General features: G+C 40.8%; 1 protein-coding gene across 1 annotated transcript in view; it reads right to left on the reverse strand.

The window, feature by feature from the left end:
- Positions 1–17,516, reverse strand: part of nherf1b (NHERF family PDZ scaffold protein 1b) — a 101,484-nt gene that overhangs the window by 37,550 nt on the left and 46,418 nt on the right. The window contains exon 2 of the mRNA XM_043714534.2: positions 2,184–2,363. Within this exon, the coding sequence (XP_043570469.1) occupies positions 2,184–2,363 (180 nt within the window). The remainder of the gene's footprint in view (positions 1–2,183; positions 2,364–17,516) is intronic.

Here is a 17,516-nt window from a genome sequence, read left to right on the forward strand (position 1 = left end):
CCACTCTTGGTAGTCGACACTTAAATGCCTCACCCGGAGAGCATAATACAACCTAGACAGCCTCAGTGCTTCCCCAAAGTATTGTCCAACATGGAGGAGTGTTGATTCATCAACTGGGGGAGGATGCTATATGGTAAGCAGCATGTTTAACCCAAATCCATGAGACTTCGAGGCAGAATCAACGTTAAGGACTCCCAGGGTAATTCCCTGCTGACTATATACCACCGTGCTACTACTTCTGCAGGATCTCTCCTAGGACATACCCAGGGATGGTGATGGTGGTACCTCAGACATTGTCTGACAGGTATAATTCTGTGCGTATGACTATGGCAAGTTTGACTCATCTGTGATACAGCTCTCCCAACTTTAACACTAGCCCCCAAATATTATTAAGGACTACTTTGTAAGATTGACTGTTTCTCCCATTACCTTTTCCAGAGCCTAGGTCGATGCCAGGTAGCCCATCCAGTTTCATTTCTTTGTTGAGACTCCGTAGTGATTGATACAACTGAGTGATTTGCTAGACCATTTCAGAGGACAGTTAACAGTCAACCACATTGCTGTGGGTCTGGAGTCACACACAGGCCAGACCAGGTAAAGATGGCAGATTTCATTCCATGAAGGACATTAGTGAGCCAGATCGTTTATTCCAACAATTGACAATAGTTTAATGGTCATCAGTAGATTCTTACTTCCATAAAATTTTTTATTGAATTGAAATTCTGCCATCTGCTGTGGTACAATGTGTAGCCTTCCGATACTGTCATAGTATAACACTGTCATAGTACAATACTAGTGCACCCAGGCCCATCGTGAATAATGAGATCAATTTGAAATTAATTAAGATCATATGACTAGGCAAATGTTGACACACATTAATACCTTAGAGCCCTCATTGCTCCTCAGATTTCCCATGAGGCCTCTGTTAGCTGTTACCTGTAAGCACCACAGTTAGATTTTACTCTTGGGGGTCTTTTTGGTTGCCTTCTGTTACTCACACAGTGACGTGACCAAGAGGAAGCAAGTGTGTCCTTGGACATGAATAGCCTGCAGCAAAGTTCCAGATATTGTTCCCTCACTCTGCACCACAAACCAGTGCTTATTTTAGCAGAATTGCACACGACCACAGATATACCAACAGTAAATGTCACTTCAGGCACAGAGTCTGCATTAAACCGAAAATTGAAAAAGCTGCAAGCATTCAGCAAAACGCATCGTCTGGAGAAAAGAAAAAGCAAATCTGTGCTTCATGAAGACAAGTTCCCAGTCGGAGAAAGGTAGAGCATTTAAATAAAGAACAGGAGAAAGCTAAAAGACAGAAGTGGCATGCAGAATGTGACAAGGGGATATAGTGAAAAATCAAAAGCAAAAGGGTTGAAATTAGCATCGTTCCCATTAGCTTCCCCCTTGTAGATGTGTTTACTTAATCTGACATCTGACAGAAACCAATCAAAGACAGAATCAGAATAATTCTTGCAGGGTTCATCTCATTGAAGACATTGCGTGAATGGAATTTTTGACAGCTCCACTGATAGTTTGAAAATACTCCAATGGCAGAGAGACACTAATATTGCGAAATGGTACACAATTTATCAATGCCTTTTTAAGAAGGTTTTGGATTCCTGAAATTTGATTGGCAGTGCTGCTGGTGACCAAGGAAATGTGATATGTGGCTTACTCTCAACCAATGAGGTACAGTGTGGGTAAAGGAACACCACTCACAAAGTTCAGGGCAAAAAGCAATGACTGGTGACACTAACTGCAGAATATCACTGCCCACAAGCTCAGGATGAGGGTCCCTTCAAGCAATCAGACAAACCACCTTGCCCCTATCCAAAAGGGACAGCCGAGGCATACAAAGGCCAATCAAGTAGTGCCCACAGATCAGACCTGAACTGGTTGATCTTTAGCAGGTAAAATTTATTGAGTCTAGGGGCAAGAGTGGACTAATTCAAGAGCTTATTCAAAATGTCTTCATGTGTGGCAAAGTCTCCAATCCTGGATCACCACCCACCGACTGCTACTGGTAAGGGCAGGGATAGGCTCCATCATAAAGCTTTCCCAGTTGAATATTTCGATAAAACTGCCCTACTACACTCCCAGGCAAAGACATGCAGGTACGCACAGGCGGACAGAGACAGCGGAAGAGAGAGCGAGAGATAGACAAAGTGAAAGTGGGGTACCTCAATTATGCGGTCCTGAGGCAGCAGTCCAGAACGTTCTGCAGGAGAGTCAGCATCCACAGCCCGGATATACTGACCAACCTTTGACTTCTCGCTGTGCAGATTGAAGCCATAACCATTAGAGCCTTTCTGCATACGACAGAGACGAGGGCGCAGTTCCTTTGTGGGGGCAGACACTTCCTGAAATAACAAGACCAAATGTCCTTATAGCCAGCGTTCAGGGACAGTGCAGACGTCACAAACAGTCAGAGTATCATCAAGTATTTTCCACATGAGAACAGTACATCTAAAAAGCACTGCAGTCAAAGGGAATAGATCACCCTCTCCTCTATTCAATGGATGGTCTCAACTTGGCAGAGACAGGAAGAGAGCACATATTGTTCACAAGAACCATATGACTTAAGTTGCTTAAGACTCAAAACGGAAACAGCCACACAAAATAAATAAAAACATTTATGTATGAGTGTTCTCTGTGCATTATAGAGAAGATGGTCAGTAGGTATTGAGAGATGATACTTCTCTCAATGGCAGAATCCATTCCTCAGCAATGACCCACCAGAAATGCAGCAATCCCCTGGCACTGACCCTCTGATTGGGGAGCCTTCTCTCAGCACTGACCATGATAGTGCAGCATTCCCTCAAGCAGTCCCTCCTCCAACAGCACTGCACCAACACAGCAGTGACCCTCTGATTGTGCCCTTCTCCTTCCTGACTGACCCTCTGATAGCATAGTACTCTCTGAAGTATATCCAGTCTGAGAAAGTAACACTTAATCAGCAGTGAACTGGTGATAATGCAGTACTTCCACAATGCCAATCCTCCATCAGTACATCCCTCCCTTAAGTATGTTACTGGTGGTTCAGGATGGATAAGGAACTTGACTCTGTCATGGGATCTCACCCACAACTTCAGACCCATGCCTGGCCAGGGATTAATAAAACTATACTGAAACAACTTAACTCTCCTGCCTTTTGCTCATCCACTTGGCTCACTGGGATTTTGCAGAGCACCCCAGTATCAATATCGGAATAAAAACTGGTTGTTAACCCATTTCTGTCTATATAATCAGTGACTGCTTATAAAGATGGCTATTGCATTCCTGTGAATAGACTTGGCATGCAACTTCTGGGTAGCTTCTCAAACATGGTCAGCCAGGCAATCAATCTTTCATGTACCTCAGGAGGGACTCGGTATTTTTTATTGTATTAGCTGTTACAGAGAGGACAATCTCCTGGAAAATATCCTACACAACAAAATTGCAAGTTACACCAATCTTATGAAGTCTGAAGAGTAGCAAGACTCGCAATGCTAACTCTGCTTTCTTCCCACAGATGCTGCCTGACTTGCTGAGTTTCTCAGTCAATTTCTGTTTTTGTTATAAACCATGTTAATAAATTATAACTTATCCAATGGGCCATTATTATCTGCAATACAAGTTTATTTTGTTTTGATGGTTACAACTTCCCTTCTCCAACCACCCAAAGTAGACTTGGTCACATGACTCCGTATTGAACTCAACTCACCCTACCAATACAATTTTGAAATTGCGGACAGTTACAGTGCAAATATTATTCTATATCGTTACAATAATCAACACCCCTAATTCTGGGTTATACAGGAAAAGTCTCTGGCCTGTAAAAAGCAGACACCAACTTGCATTTGTGCACTCATTAGTTTAAAAAAAAAGACTCCATCAAAACAGTGAAGCAGAAGTTATATTTCAGCAAAATGACCTCAGAAGACTCCCAAAAGGAATCTGTCAAGAGCAGAAAGGATCTGAACTCCTCAACCACTGATTAGGTCATAGACTTCCACCCACAAAGGAACTCCAATTTGCTAATTCCAACATTGGACACCATCTTGAACTTTGATATGTGTAAGTCATTGCTAATTACATTAATCTCTTGATCCTTTCCAATTCCATATTTCCTCGCATGTTTGGAGATGTGTGTTGTAAGATATCCCCCAGCGCTGAAAAGTGAGTGAAATAAACACTTTCTGGTTTACCTTTACCACACAATCTTGTGTCTGCCCTGGCAAACTCAGAGTACACATGGGGGGCGTGGGTATGCACTCTCACGTCTAATCGAAAACAGAAGAAACTAAAATAATACTCTAAAGGACAGATAGTGAGAATAGGCAGAAAGATTAGTTTTAAAATTTGTAATCTCTCTGTGACATCAGGAATAGTTACACACTACAGTATGTGGTCCACAAACTGGTCTTTTAGCTTCCAACACACAACTTATATCAATCCACTGAGTCACATCCCACTTCAATAGAATGATTCTCCTCTTACACAGATCTATCTACTCGGAGCCACTTTTTTATATTTACCAATCAACCTATTCAGAGATGTTACTGCACACCTCTAGCGCTGCAGACGTGAACTCAGGCCTCCTGACCCAGAGGTATAGACACTATCACTGTGCCACAAGAACCCCAAAACTTCCATATAGATGTCTAGATATTTTTTCATCAACCCATCTCCAATTGACGACTGTTACATAATTGAAGACTCAAGATCCTGTGACACAACTTGAGGAATATTCACCTCACAGCAACATGAAGTCTTTACTCTTATCTAGCTCCATATCGTACCAGCTCTGGCATTGTCTGATCAAGGCTGGGAGGACAGAATTTTACTTTCTAAGGAAGCTTCTATATCACTGGAAGGCATTTGGGTTTTGTTTTGTTCGTATAATGAATGATGGGGAATGTTACGCCCACACATAAAGCAAACATTTCTTGTACCAGTTACCTACTGGTCTTCATCAGGTTGTTGGACGTAGAGATAAGCAGCCAAATTCATGTTCTTAATGGTAACAGATAACTTGCTGGTAGCAGCAACAGCCAGAACCCCCCACATTCAACCACAAAATAAGTTTAAATCAAAGCCTCTCACAGTACAAGATAAAGGTCATTTGGAATATTATGTTTGCCCTAGTTCTTTGAAAGAGCTACTGAATTATATCTAGTCCTTTGCTCTTGCCATCATAACCCTCTAAATGATTATCTCCAATTGGTGACCCAACTCGCCTTTAAACTGCTTCCACTGCTCTTCCCAGTTGCGAATTCCAGATGATTGCTAGTACATACTAACATTGAGGGCCGAAGTGCCTGTACTGTGCTGCAATGCTCTATGTTCTATTCCTAAACAGTTCCCATTAACAAGAAGTTGTGTTTGCATGACACCATCATTCATTATAATTACAAAACAAAACCCTAATGCCAGTCAGTGATATAGAAACTGTTACTTACAAAGTAAAGTTCTGTCTACATAGCCTTTATTAAACATGCTGCATGCACATTAATGATAATTCATAGCAGAGAAACATTGCTTTACCTTTTCTCCTAAAGCTGAATTGTAACTCAATTACCAATAGTTGTGGGATAATCTTTAACCCAGTAAAACAGAATTGTAATTTTTAAATCTGTAAATGTTTTCAAAAATGTTTGAAAAGCCTAAGATTGTGCATCAAATGTAATTGTCGATTGTAATTTTCTTGGCTAATACAAAATACTAGTTCATGTACTCTGGTGATCCTTGAAATAGAAGCACTACCAACAAGTTAAGAATGAAGCCATATCGCTAGCAGACAAATGAGAGCTGTAGACAGAGATTCAAGCTATGCTGAGCACAAAGGAAGATAGCTGTGGTTGTTGAAGGTCTGTTAATCTCAACTCCAGGACATCTCTGCAGAAATTTCTCATGGTAGTGATCTGGCCCCAAAATCTTCAGTGGCTTTATGAATGACCTTCTCTCTATCACAAGATCAGAAATGATGTTTGCTAATGATTGCACAATGTTCTGCACAGCTCCTCAGATAGTGAAGCAGTTCACATCCAAATGCAACAAGGCCTGGACAATATCCAAGCGAAAGGAAGGACTGCAGATGCTGGAGATTAGAGTAGAGTGTGTGGTGCTGGAAAAGCACAGCAGGTCAAGCAGCATTTGAGGAGCAGGAAAATTCAAGAAGGGCTTTTGCCAGAAAAAACAATTTCCCTTCTCCTCGGATGCTACCTGACCTACTGTGCTTTTCCAGCACCACACTCTGGACAATATCCAGGTCTGGCTGACAAGTGACATTTGCACCACACAAGTGCCAGGCAATGATCTTCAACAAGAGAGAATCTAATCAACACCTTTGACATGCAATGGTATTACCATCATAGAATCCCCGCTATCATCCCGAAGTCACCATTGACCAGAAACTGATCCGGATTTTATATTTAAATACAGCGGCTACAAGAGCAAGTCGGAGGCTACATATTCTACAGTGAATAATTCACCACCTGACTCCAAAACGTCTGAACAAGGCACAAGTCAGGAGTGGATTGATGAAAGCAGTTCCAACAATATTCAAGCAGTTTGATATAATCCAGATCTAAGCAGCCCACTTAATTGGCTCCACATTCACAAACATTCACTCCATCCTCCATCAATGATACAGTAGCAGGAGATTGTACTATCTACAAAATGCACTGCAGGAATTCACCCAGACTCCTCAGATAGCACCTTTCAAAACCGTTACCACAGCCATTTCAGAAGACATGGATAGCAGCTACATGGAGACACCACCACCTGCAAACTCCACTCACCATTCTAACTTGGAAATATGGATTGCTGTTCTTTCAGTATCCACTGGTCAAAAGCCCAGAACTCCCTCCCAACAGGATGTGCATGTGTGTGCCTGAACAAAATGGACTGCAGCAGTTCAAGCAGCAGCTCACCACCACCTTAACAAAGGGAACAAGGGCTAGGCAATATGTGTTGGTCCAGCACATTGCCATGAATGAAAATAACAGGCTATGGGATGAAGATAGTCAGCACATAGATGCAGACTCAAGGAAAAAAAAAGAAAGCAAGAGGAACACAGCAAATTCTTGGAAGCAAATAGTTCTTAGGGAAAGGTCAGATTTTCTGTTTGGGAGAAAGCATAGAATCTCTCAGATGTCTAAAAATGTCTAAACCTGGAAATCTGTGAATAGCTTTAAAATGCTAAGGGCTAGTTGCTTTTCCAGAAAGAGCCAAACTGTGAACCAGGATTTTGTTGATTGGTCATTTGAAAAGTAACTTTGAAAGCTACACCATTGGAAATATTGTGACCTGAGGGCGAAAGGGCTCAAAAAAAAGTGAGCCTGGTTGATGATAGACGTGTCCATGAAACTCAGACATAATTCCTGACTAACTTTGCATAAATAAAGGATAAAATATTGTTGGATTAGGCACCTACAGTGTGCAATACTTGTGTGGAGAGTGGTACAGATGCTAGCGGTTGCCTAAGACATACTTATGAACCATCAACTATTAAAACAAAATTTACCTTCTTATTAAAATATTCTTCCCTGATAATTCATGTGTCATCAGCATTGGTTCTGATTTGTGCTAGAGTAAAAACTATTATTGTGTTGAAGTTAAAAACTACAAAATGTGGAATTTTGTCAGCAACTTCTTTGGGTAAATCTGGTAAAGTTGACCATTTAGTTTTATGGTTTCCCCATAGGAACTGCAAGGAACTATCTGACATCACAACTCGTTAAAGCTGCTTATTTGCACTAAATGGTCAGTCAACAGGGACAATATACTCCCACAAAACCTCCCATACCCGACCTTCACCACCTCAAGATTCCTCATCCACGCAAACTGGCAATTATTTCAGCCTTAATTAATGTCTCGCATGATCAAAATTCATGAGAACTCACGACCAACAATCACACCAACCACGTGAGCAGTCAGTGGAGTCGATGTGCAACCCACGAAACAAGGAGGAACTGCATGAGATAATACTCATGCCCAGAGAGGATTAAAGACAGGTCTCCTTGGAACAGACACAAGGCAGCAAAAATGTGTTTTTCCCTTCAGTGATGTTGACACAAGCTGAAACGTTAATCAAAAGATCCAAGAATGCTCTGCATGTTAAACGTGGGGCCAATTTAGGGGCATCTTGGCTAGAAAGGAATGGTTCTCACAGACTCAGAGATATTCCCACCTTTAACTAACAAGGCACGAGGTTTAGGGCACAGTCCATGTCCCAAGATGTTCATCTGTTATCCAACGAAATTAAATTAAAGCATGCATTTGGTGCTTCACAAAGGGAGAATTTTGGCCAGTTCAAAATAGGATTAGGACAAAACATTCCACAGAGCAGTCAAGCTTAACAATTCCTGGAGGCACAATGGTCACTGTGACATTCGGTACAAACTGCACATTTCAAAACATGTGCCTGTGTCGATGCCAAGCAACCACAGGTCTGTGAAGGGCCAAGTTGAAATAGAACCTCAGTGATCGAGTTATTTATTTTCGCAAGTCTTGGTCAGCCATACCAGGGAAAAACTGACCTACCTTACAGCTTCATAAGTTCTTACAGCAAGGAGACAGCCATTCCATCCATTTTGTCGGTACCAGTTCTTTTAAAGAGTTAGCAAATAAATATCACTTTTGTGCCCTTTGCCTGAAAGTCTTTACTGAACCTTCATTTAATATTTTTTTTAAAGTAGTGCATACCAGACATGTTAACAGGGATTAACTTTGCACAGCTATGGAATGGGCCCAAATCTAGCCATGTCATCACAGTTAACTATCTAGTGGTGGAACACTTACAACTAAAACAACCTAAACATTGATACAAACTAAGAGCGAACTTTATAAAGACAGTGTGTGATATGCCCATATTGAGCCAAAGTTTGGGTTGGGGTAAGAGGTGGGCAAACGAATGTTCTAGAACCACAAGATCTTGGTTTGTATACAACACTCCCAGATGGTACTGATGCTGATAAAAACTTATATCAAGCCACAGAAAGAGGCAGTTTATCAAGATCTTGTGCAAATTTCAACTTGATCAAGCTACTTTTTTCCCCTCACTCAATTTTGTGCAAAGTTGCCTAAATATGTTTCAGCTTTAAAATTTTTGGCAATGAACATTTAAACAGATAACACAGCTAGAACTTGTGATTTTTAAAAAAAAAATCAATCTACTCATATGTTATGACACAGCTCTGGTGCACAACGGACCTAAAACCAGACATTGAGTCAGTACCAGTGCAGCACAAGATTTTTCAAAACTTCGTGCGAATTAAAGCCAAAATAGGCCACATGCACTTTTTGCAAGCTAAATGATACCACATACTATCAAATTAATGGTTTATGTATTACCCATCATGCAAATCACTCATGGGTATTAATAATAATTAAATGGCCCTTTAAAAACTTATGAACATTGTAATTGTGAAAAAATATCAATTAGCACTTGTTTGTAAAAGCGTTTGATATTAATAATTTTAAAAATAGAATTTGATTAACAAAGTCTGGAGAAACGGAGGTTGTTGTTATCGAAGAGACAGTTGAGTGGAAATTTGTCAGAAGTATTCAAAAATCACAAAGGATCTGGAAAGAAGACAGGGAGAAGCTATATCCATTGATCTAGAACCAAATGGCACAGATTTAAGCGACTGCCAAAAGCAGCAATGGTATCATGAAAAAAAACTTTACACAACAACTGATTAGGATCTCGAATGTTCCTCCCAGCAGTCCGGTGGAGGCAAATCCAATCATGGTTTTTAGAAAGGGACTTTTGATATTTAATCTTGATATTAAAGGGAGAGGCAGGTGAGTGGGATTAAGTGAATTGCACTTGCAGGGTGCTGGCATAATGGCCTCTCTGTGGCTTCATATACATTTATCAGCATCATTATCATCCAAGAGTATCACACAGGAAACAAAATGCGTCCCTCTCTTGTTTTGTCATTGGTACGTGAATTGCAGCAGTATGGCTCATAAGCTATCATGTTTTGACTAAATTTAAAGATGGCTCTTGTTACCAGGTTATGGAGCCCTGGTCTAGCCCATGAAAATCTCCTGACCTGGATTTCAGGATGCCACTTCTTGGTGGACACATTCCTCGAAGTTACATCACATGAGCTGCTGTTGCCAAACACCAGATCAATCAGGCTTCAATACAATTACAATATTTCAGAATACTTTTGTTGCATAGAATATGAATAAAGTACATGGTTTCTCAATGTCCAGTGACTTTTCTTCCCAGGTATGAGCATGTGGTTCTGGAAGATTAAGCCTGCAGATATCAAGAGAAATGGATATTACATCTCACCCACAGTAAGAAAAGTATCCTATTCTCAAATGCCACACAAAAAGCAAACATTAACAACGTTTCTGCTGGATTACCATAAGTGGCATTCTGTTTATGTCAAAGTTAACATTTGAGTTACTAGCAAGTAAGCAGAAAGGTGAATGATTATAAACATGAGACTGAGCGCAGGAGGAAAGGTCACAAATTAGGGATTTCTGGAATTCACACAGGAAGATGTAACCATTTGTCAGAGAAGCTTTGTGAGGAATCTGCTTGCACACAGCCATACAATGAAGCAGGAAATGTATTGGGACTGGATGATGGAAATGGGGTGTTGCTCTTGGCCAGACTAAGTTTCCCTCAGTGCCTCGCCCTATCATTGTTCATCTGTGCTTTATTCAGACTGGAGGATAAATGGAACGGAGCTCAAAATACACACAACTCTCATGATTGCTAACTGCAGCCTCGTGAAAATTGCATACTTATAACATTAACTATGTTATATCTGCAACTAAAACAACAACTACATAAATTTACATAGCATCTTTTTAATGTAGTGAATGACCCAAGAACTTCACTGGAATATTATACAACAAAGTTTGTCACTGAACAGAGGTAGATTTGAGGAGTCCTGAAGGAGGAAAGCAACAGAAAAACAAGGGAGGTATAGGGATGGTTTTCCAGTGCTTGGCCGTAGACAACTAAGTCCTCCATGATACAGTAATTAAAATTGGAGATGTTTAAGAATCCAGATTGGATTGAATGGATCCAGACAAGATTGTTTAATGTATGGCTGACTGACAGGTGCAACTATCTGGCTTTAATGTGTAAAGCATGCTCTAGTGCTGGTTCTGATAAATAAGTGATTTTAGATCTATTCCTAACCCTGCACTGTATTAATAATGCTCACTGCCAAGGTCCCTCCTCATCGGTTCTGGTCCTTTTGAGCATTGGGTCTCCTTTAAGTATGAATTGATGGAAAAAAAAATGAATGGACTTACAGCACTTTACATGATCACCATGACATCCCAAAGCACTTCAGAGATAATCATGTGTTTTAAGATGCTGTCACAAGGGAATGTGACACCAAACGTGATAGCAACAAACAACCATAAACAGCAAATGTTCATACAAAATGTTTTTGTGATAGAAGAACAGAATTAGGCCATCCAGCCCACTGGGCCTGTTTAGTCATTTGATCAGGGTTGATATGTTTCTCAACTCTATTCTCCTTCCTTCTCCTATAACTGTGGAGCCCCTTACTAAATCAAAAACCTATCCCCATCTTGAAAACACTCAATGACTTGGCCTCTACAGTCTTCCGAGGCAATGAATTCCACACATTAAGCACCCTCTAGATAAAGAAATTCCTTCTCATCTCCGTTCTAAAGGGTTATCCCTTCATTGAGACTGTGCTCTTGGGTCCTAGTCTCTTCTAATAATGGAAATAATAATAATCTTCTCCACATCCACTCTAGCCAGGCTTCTCGGTATTCTAGAGTTTCAGTCAGAGATCCCCTGATCCTTCTAATCTCAATCCGGTACAGACTTAGAGTCCTTGACTGTTCCTTATATGACAAGCCCTTCAACCTTCAGAATCATTCTTGTGAACCCCCTCCAATACGAGTACATCTGCCCTCTCAAAATGAATACTAACAAAATGTATTTGCCTTCCTACCTGCCTTGTATACTTGCATGTTAACATTAAGAGATCCTGAACCAGGACTCCCAAGTCCCTTCATGTTTCAGATTTCCAAATCATTTTTCCCATTTAGAACATAGTTTATGCCTCTGTTCTTCCAACCAAAATGCGTCAAATTTTCATACATTTTATTCCATCTGTCACTTCTTTGCCCATTCTTCTAGCCAGTCCAATTTGGGGGATAAATATTGTCCAGGAAACAAGGAGGCGAGGAATCCCTAGCACTTATTCCAACAACCACAGGATCATTTATATCCATCTGAGGGAGTGGGTCTCAGTTTCACACCTCATATGAAATATAAACAAATTTTTAAAAGCTGCTTAAAAAACAACAGCAGCAGCTGCTGTTGTGTTCATCCTGCTGCTTGATGATATTTGTGCAACATGTCATGTCACCCCACCTAGACTTGGATGCTCACTCCCAAAGCAGGCAAACTATTCAACTATAACAGGGTGCACACGTTCATCCAACCTCTCATGATGTCTTTCAATTTCAGAGGCCTGCAGGATCAGTCAGTCAATCTGTGAAGCATTGGTACAATTCCAAATTTTATTGTCTTACTAATCACAAAAGCATGTGGATCACTCAGGGATTGAGTTCAAGACTATTGGAAAGTTAATAAACAACCTAAGGAATGCTGACAATGCAGGAATGATTACAGATATAAATTAGATCAAAAACAGATCGAGACCCAGGATGGTCCGAGTTAGTGTTCAAAGTCTGCACACACAGTTTGTGTTTCAAACTATAATGATTGAATCAATGATTACCAGCTGCTCCGGAGAACAGTGACCATGTGAACAAGACATCCATTACAAACAATCCATAGCAGAGAACTATTCAGCCCATCGTACCTGTGCCGATTGCCTGCTTTCTAGTTGAAAACTCTGTCTCGGGCTTGCTGCAGTGCACCAGCAAACCGCAGCGCAAGCTGAAAGAACAGCCCTTCATCTTCCACTTGTGAACACGGTCTTTTGGGACTCAACATCAAATTCAATCATTTTAGGGCTTGAGCGCCTTCTCCCATTTCTCGACCCCAATGTCCACACATCAGGCCTTATCACCACATGGGCTGCTACCACAAACAAAACTATTGTCAGCCACTGTGCTGGGGCAGTGAAAGAGATAACCAATTAGTTTCAAATCTTTGCAAATATTTGTTTCAATTGTTTTTCCAAATTCTTCCTGAAAGTGATGTTGAATTTGCTTCCACCAACCTTGCAGACAGTACATTCCAGATCACAATGCACTGTAAAACAAAGCTTCTGATCTCCTGACAATTTTCCTACATCTGTTTCCCCTGTTTTCAACTCTCTTGCCACTCAGTCAACATCCTTAATAATTTTGAAAACCTCTATTAAATCCCCCATTTAACCTTCTCTGCACAAGGAACAATTCCAATTTCTCTAGATAGCCCACTGCTGAAGAACTTGTGTTATTGCCTCCGCACTGGTTTTACACCTTTAATATCCTTCCTTCTATTTGGTTCCCAGAGTTGAACACAATTCATCTGGAGATCTATCCAGTACTTATAGAAGTTTAGCATAACTTCCTTGCTTTTCTACTCTAGTCCAGGAGAACGGGATCAAGTCCCATCTGCTGCAGAGATGTGTAATAACATCTCTGAACAGATTAAATGGGAAATATCCTCTAAGCAGTGTACAGAGTCTTTTAACAGTACATTAGCTGCCAAAATAGGATAATAAAACATTAAATAGGATGGAGACTGACGTCAAGCGTGGGATCTCATTGTTAAATGGCGACAACATGGATTTAATGGTTGAACGATCTGTATGTGTGTTGAAACATTGTACATTTTGTCAGAACTAACTGATGAAAGGTCTTGAAATAAAACAACAAACTGCGGATGAAGATCTGAAACAATAGAAATTGCTAGAGAAATTTATCTGTGTACCTCCAAAGTAAAAGAAATTCAAAAACCTGCTCTAACTCCTAGGTACCTATTAAAGTGGACCAGCCAACATTCACCGCTTACACCTCCAGCTACACCAGCTATGACCACTTTCACCCCCTCCCAGATTCCTGAAAGCCAACCCCAATCAACTCACCCCAAGATCTGATGCTTACAGACTTGATACCCTAGCCCTCTATTCCTGCAGAGGCCTGACCCAAACCCTCACCACCAACCAAACCCCAAACCAACATATGCTGTGCCCCAACCCTGACCTTCACCCCCGCCACCAAAACCAACTGGTGGTCTCACAGCCTGGAGGTAACCATCCTTTCACAGGAGCTATCAAAGTGACTGGCTGTGCTATTGGATATTTAACTCTCGGACAACAGCACACTGCTGCTACTACAAAAAAGGGGAAGAAATTTCAGCCAATTCTCTTTGATGTTGAATATGTGGATTCTTGGACATTTTTGGAACAGGGCACCTGAACTTTCCAGAGCAGAAGATATCTAAAAGTGAGCAGTTATAACCTAATCAGCATCAGAATTAGCACTTCAGGCCCTGTTCAGAATGGCCAGGCCATTAACACCCTTTCTTCTCTGATCAGATGCATTAGATCTGCTGAGCATTGCTTGGTTTTGATCTGTAGTGTTTTGCCCACTAATTTTATTAAATACCAAAGATATTTAAAAAAATTAAAAGCTCTAAAATGATATAACCTTAAATATCCCCAGGTTACTGATAATTTGATATCAAAAGGAAGAGGAAAGACACCTATTGTTTAACCTTTCTTCATTCTATGCCATGAGACAGTCGAACCATTTCCTTCGACTCATGCATAGCCTCAGGAAGCAAGGCAATGTGCAGGAATTTGACAATCCATCCTTTCTTTGCTGCTTAACAAGCATCATGAGGTCATGATGCCAGATTCTCATAACTGGACTGAATTCAAGATTTCACATCATCATGTGAATCAGCAACTCATGAAACCTATCTGTAACATAACACTACATTTATTCACATCACTGCAACCCTATTGATCCTTTACCATTTGACATAAAGAAAACCCGACAACATTGACAGATAAACTGATGCCAAGGCTCATTAAAACATCTCAGTGGTTAATGGTCGTCAGCTGAATATCCACTGCTTTGCTGCATCACTTTGAAATTTTCCTAAATTGCTTATGTTAGCATCTGTTCAATATCAAAGCAATTCCCAATTGTTTTCATTGCCCTCATCAATCCCCCACATATCCCCAGTCTTTCCTTCAAATACTTAACTACTTTTCCCTTGAAAAATATGCAGTTCTTCTCTTTCATTCTTGGCTCCAAGATAAACTGATCCATTCTCTGCAGAGGTCTACAAATGCTTAGCAATGGCTTCATCATATCAACGACTCAAAAAAACTCATTACACACCAAAAAAAAAACAACTAAAATTACTCACAGTCCAGCCCTTCCTTCCATTGCAAAACTGCAAGTTCTAAGGCATCCAAGAGAAGTAGTAAAAATACTTTCAAAAGAGTTGGCAAGTTGGCTCTGCTGGTTCAGGCTCCATGTCAGGATTTGAGATTGGTTCCCCAGGAGAGAATGGAGAGGGCCACTACATTGTTTGAATGAGTCATTAAATGGAGGATCTGTTTGCCTGCTCAGACAGAAGCATGTGAGTATTGACAGGGAATGTACTTATTTTAACCAACCCATTGAGCTGTGATGATACACCTCAGGGGGAGGTGGTACTTTAACTTTTGGCCCAAATGTAGACATACCATTCCTTCACTCAAATAGGTTAACTGATCAAATATCACCCTATCAACGTTGGAACCTTGCTATTCACCAATTAATTTCCACACTAACTATTCAATGTGTAATTTGTTTTTGAAAAAAGATAACTTGTTGTTGTGAACCTCTTTGGATAATTCTGAATGCATAAAAGTGGTTCTAGAAATGTTTGTTCTTCTTCTATTCATTAATTACAACTTTCAACCTCCCAAGAGTGATCAGTTAATATATCTCGAGAACATTTTTTTTTTTTTAAGTTCACTCGTGAGACATGGGCTTTGTTTGCTGGCCAGTATTTATTGCCTGCCCAGAGTTGCCCTTGAGAATGTGATGGTGAGCTGCCTTCTTCAACTGCCACAATCGTGCTGTAGGTTGACCCTCAATGCCCTTGGGGGGCGGATTCCAGTGTCATTGAAAGAATGGTGATATACCTCTAAGTCAGGATGGAGTGTGACTCGGAGGAGAACTTGCAGGTAAAAGGTTTTCCCATTTATCTCCTGCCCTTGTCCTTCTAGATGCAAGTGGCTGTGGGTTTAGAAGATGCTTTCTTTGGTGAAGGATCTTTGGTGAATGTCTGTACTGCATCTTGTAGATGTTACATACTGCTGCTACTGAGTGTCGGTGATGAAGTGAGTGGTTGTAACACCAATCAAGCAAGCAGTTTTGTTCTAGATGATGTCAAGCTTCTTGAGCGTTGCTCAGCGGCATTCATCTAGGCTAGTGGCGAGTATTCCATCACACTCATGACTTGTGCCTTGGAGATAGTGGACAGGCTTTGGGGAGTCAGGTGGTAAGTTGCTCACTGCATTACTTTATGGAGTATGACTATGTCAGGCTATTGCTGGACTTGTTTGTGAGACAGTTCTCCCAATATTGGCACTAGTTCCCCATACATTGTTAAGGAGGACTTTGCAGGATTGACAGGATTGCTTTTGCTGTAGTCTTTGCCATTGTCTAGGTCAATACCAGATGGTCTTATCCAGTTTCTTTGTTGAGACTCAGTAGTGATTGACAAAAACTGAGTGGCTTGCTAGGTTATTTCAGAGGTCAGTTGAGAGTCAACAACTGTGGGTCTGGGCTGACATGTGGCCAGACCAGGTAAGGATGGCACAGTTCCTTCCCTGAAGGACAGTAGTGAGCCAACCATTTTTCTAACAATTGACAATGTTTTTAAGATCATTAGTAGCTTCTTCATTCCAACTTTCCATTAGATTTTTTTTTTTAAAAATCAAATTCAAATTCCACTATCCTCCAGATGGGATTTGAACCCAGGTCCCTGAAACATGAGTTGAGTTTCTGGTTTAATATTCTTGCAATACCACCATACCATCACCTCTCCCTAAGTCGATCTGTCTCCATAATGGAATATAAACTCAGGTATTGGTTAAAAAGTCTGACCCCAAAGTTTGTGTCCCCAAGGCCTGACAACATCCAAATACCAACAATGTTGATTAACACACAGTAACATCCACAAGGCTTGGAGTGCAGCATGTGTTGGGCTTCTCAGGCTTACTGCTTTATTGATAACGAGGTCCAGAACAAGGCAGACTGTCCTACTTCACATTTCAGCTCAACTTGGAATTGAATCAAAACAATGAAGAGCCACTCATTAAACACTTAATCATCAGTCTAAACAAACAGCATCCCAACTAAGATAGTGCCAGTCTCATTAAACCACAATACATGTGAAAGGGGGTTGACTAAGACTGTGTCGATTCACTTGGTAAGGTTAAAAGGTAATGTACTCAGGGACAAAGATTGCAGCTTTCATTCTAGGTCGGCACAGAGCACATGGATATCATCGTGTGTGAGAGAGCGTGCCTCAATGCCATTGGGGATGA

This window comes from Chiloscyllium plagiosum, unplaced genomic scaffold (assembly GCF_037043375.1).
Source record: "Chiloscyllium plagiosum isolate Xiang-an unplaced genomic scaffold, Cpla_swu_hap1 HiC_scaffold_25, whole genome shotgun sequence".
In the NCBI taxonomy this organism is placed as follows: domain Eukaryota; kingdom Metazoa; phylum Chordata; class Chondrichthyes; order Orectolobiformes; family Hemiscylliidae; genus Chiloscyllium; species Chiloscyllium plagiosum.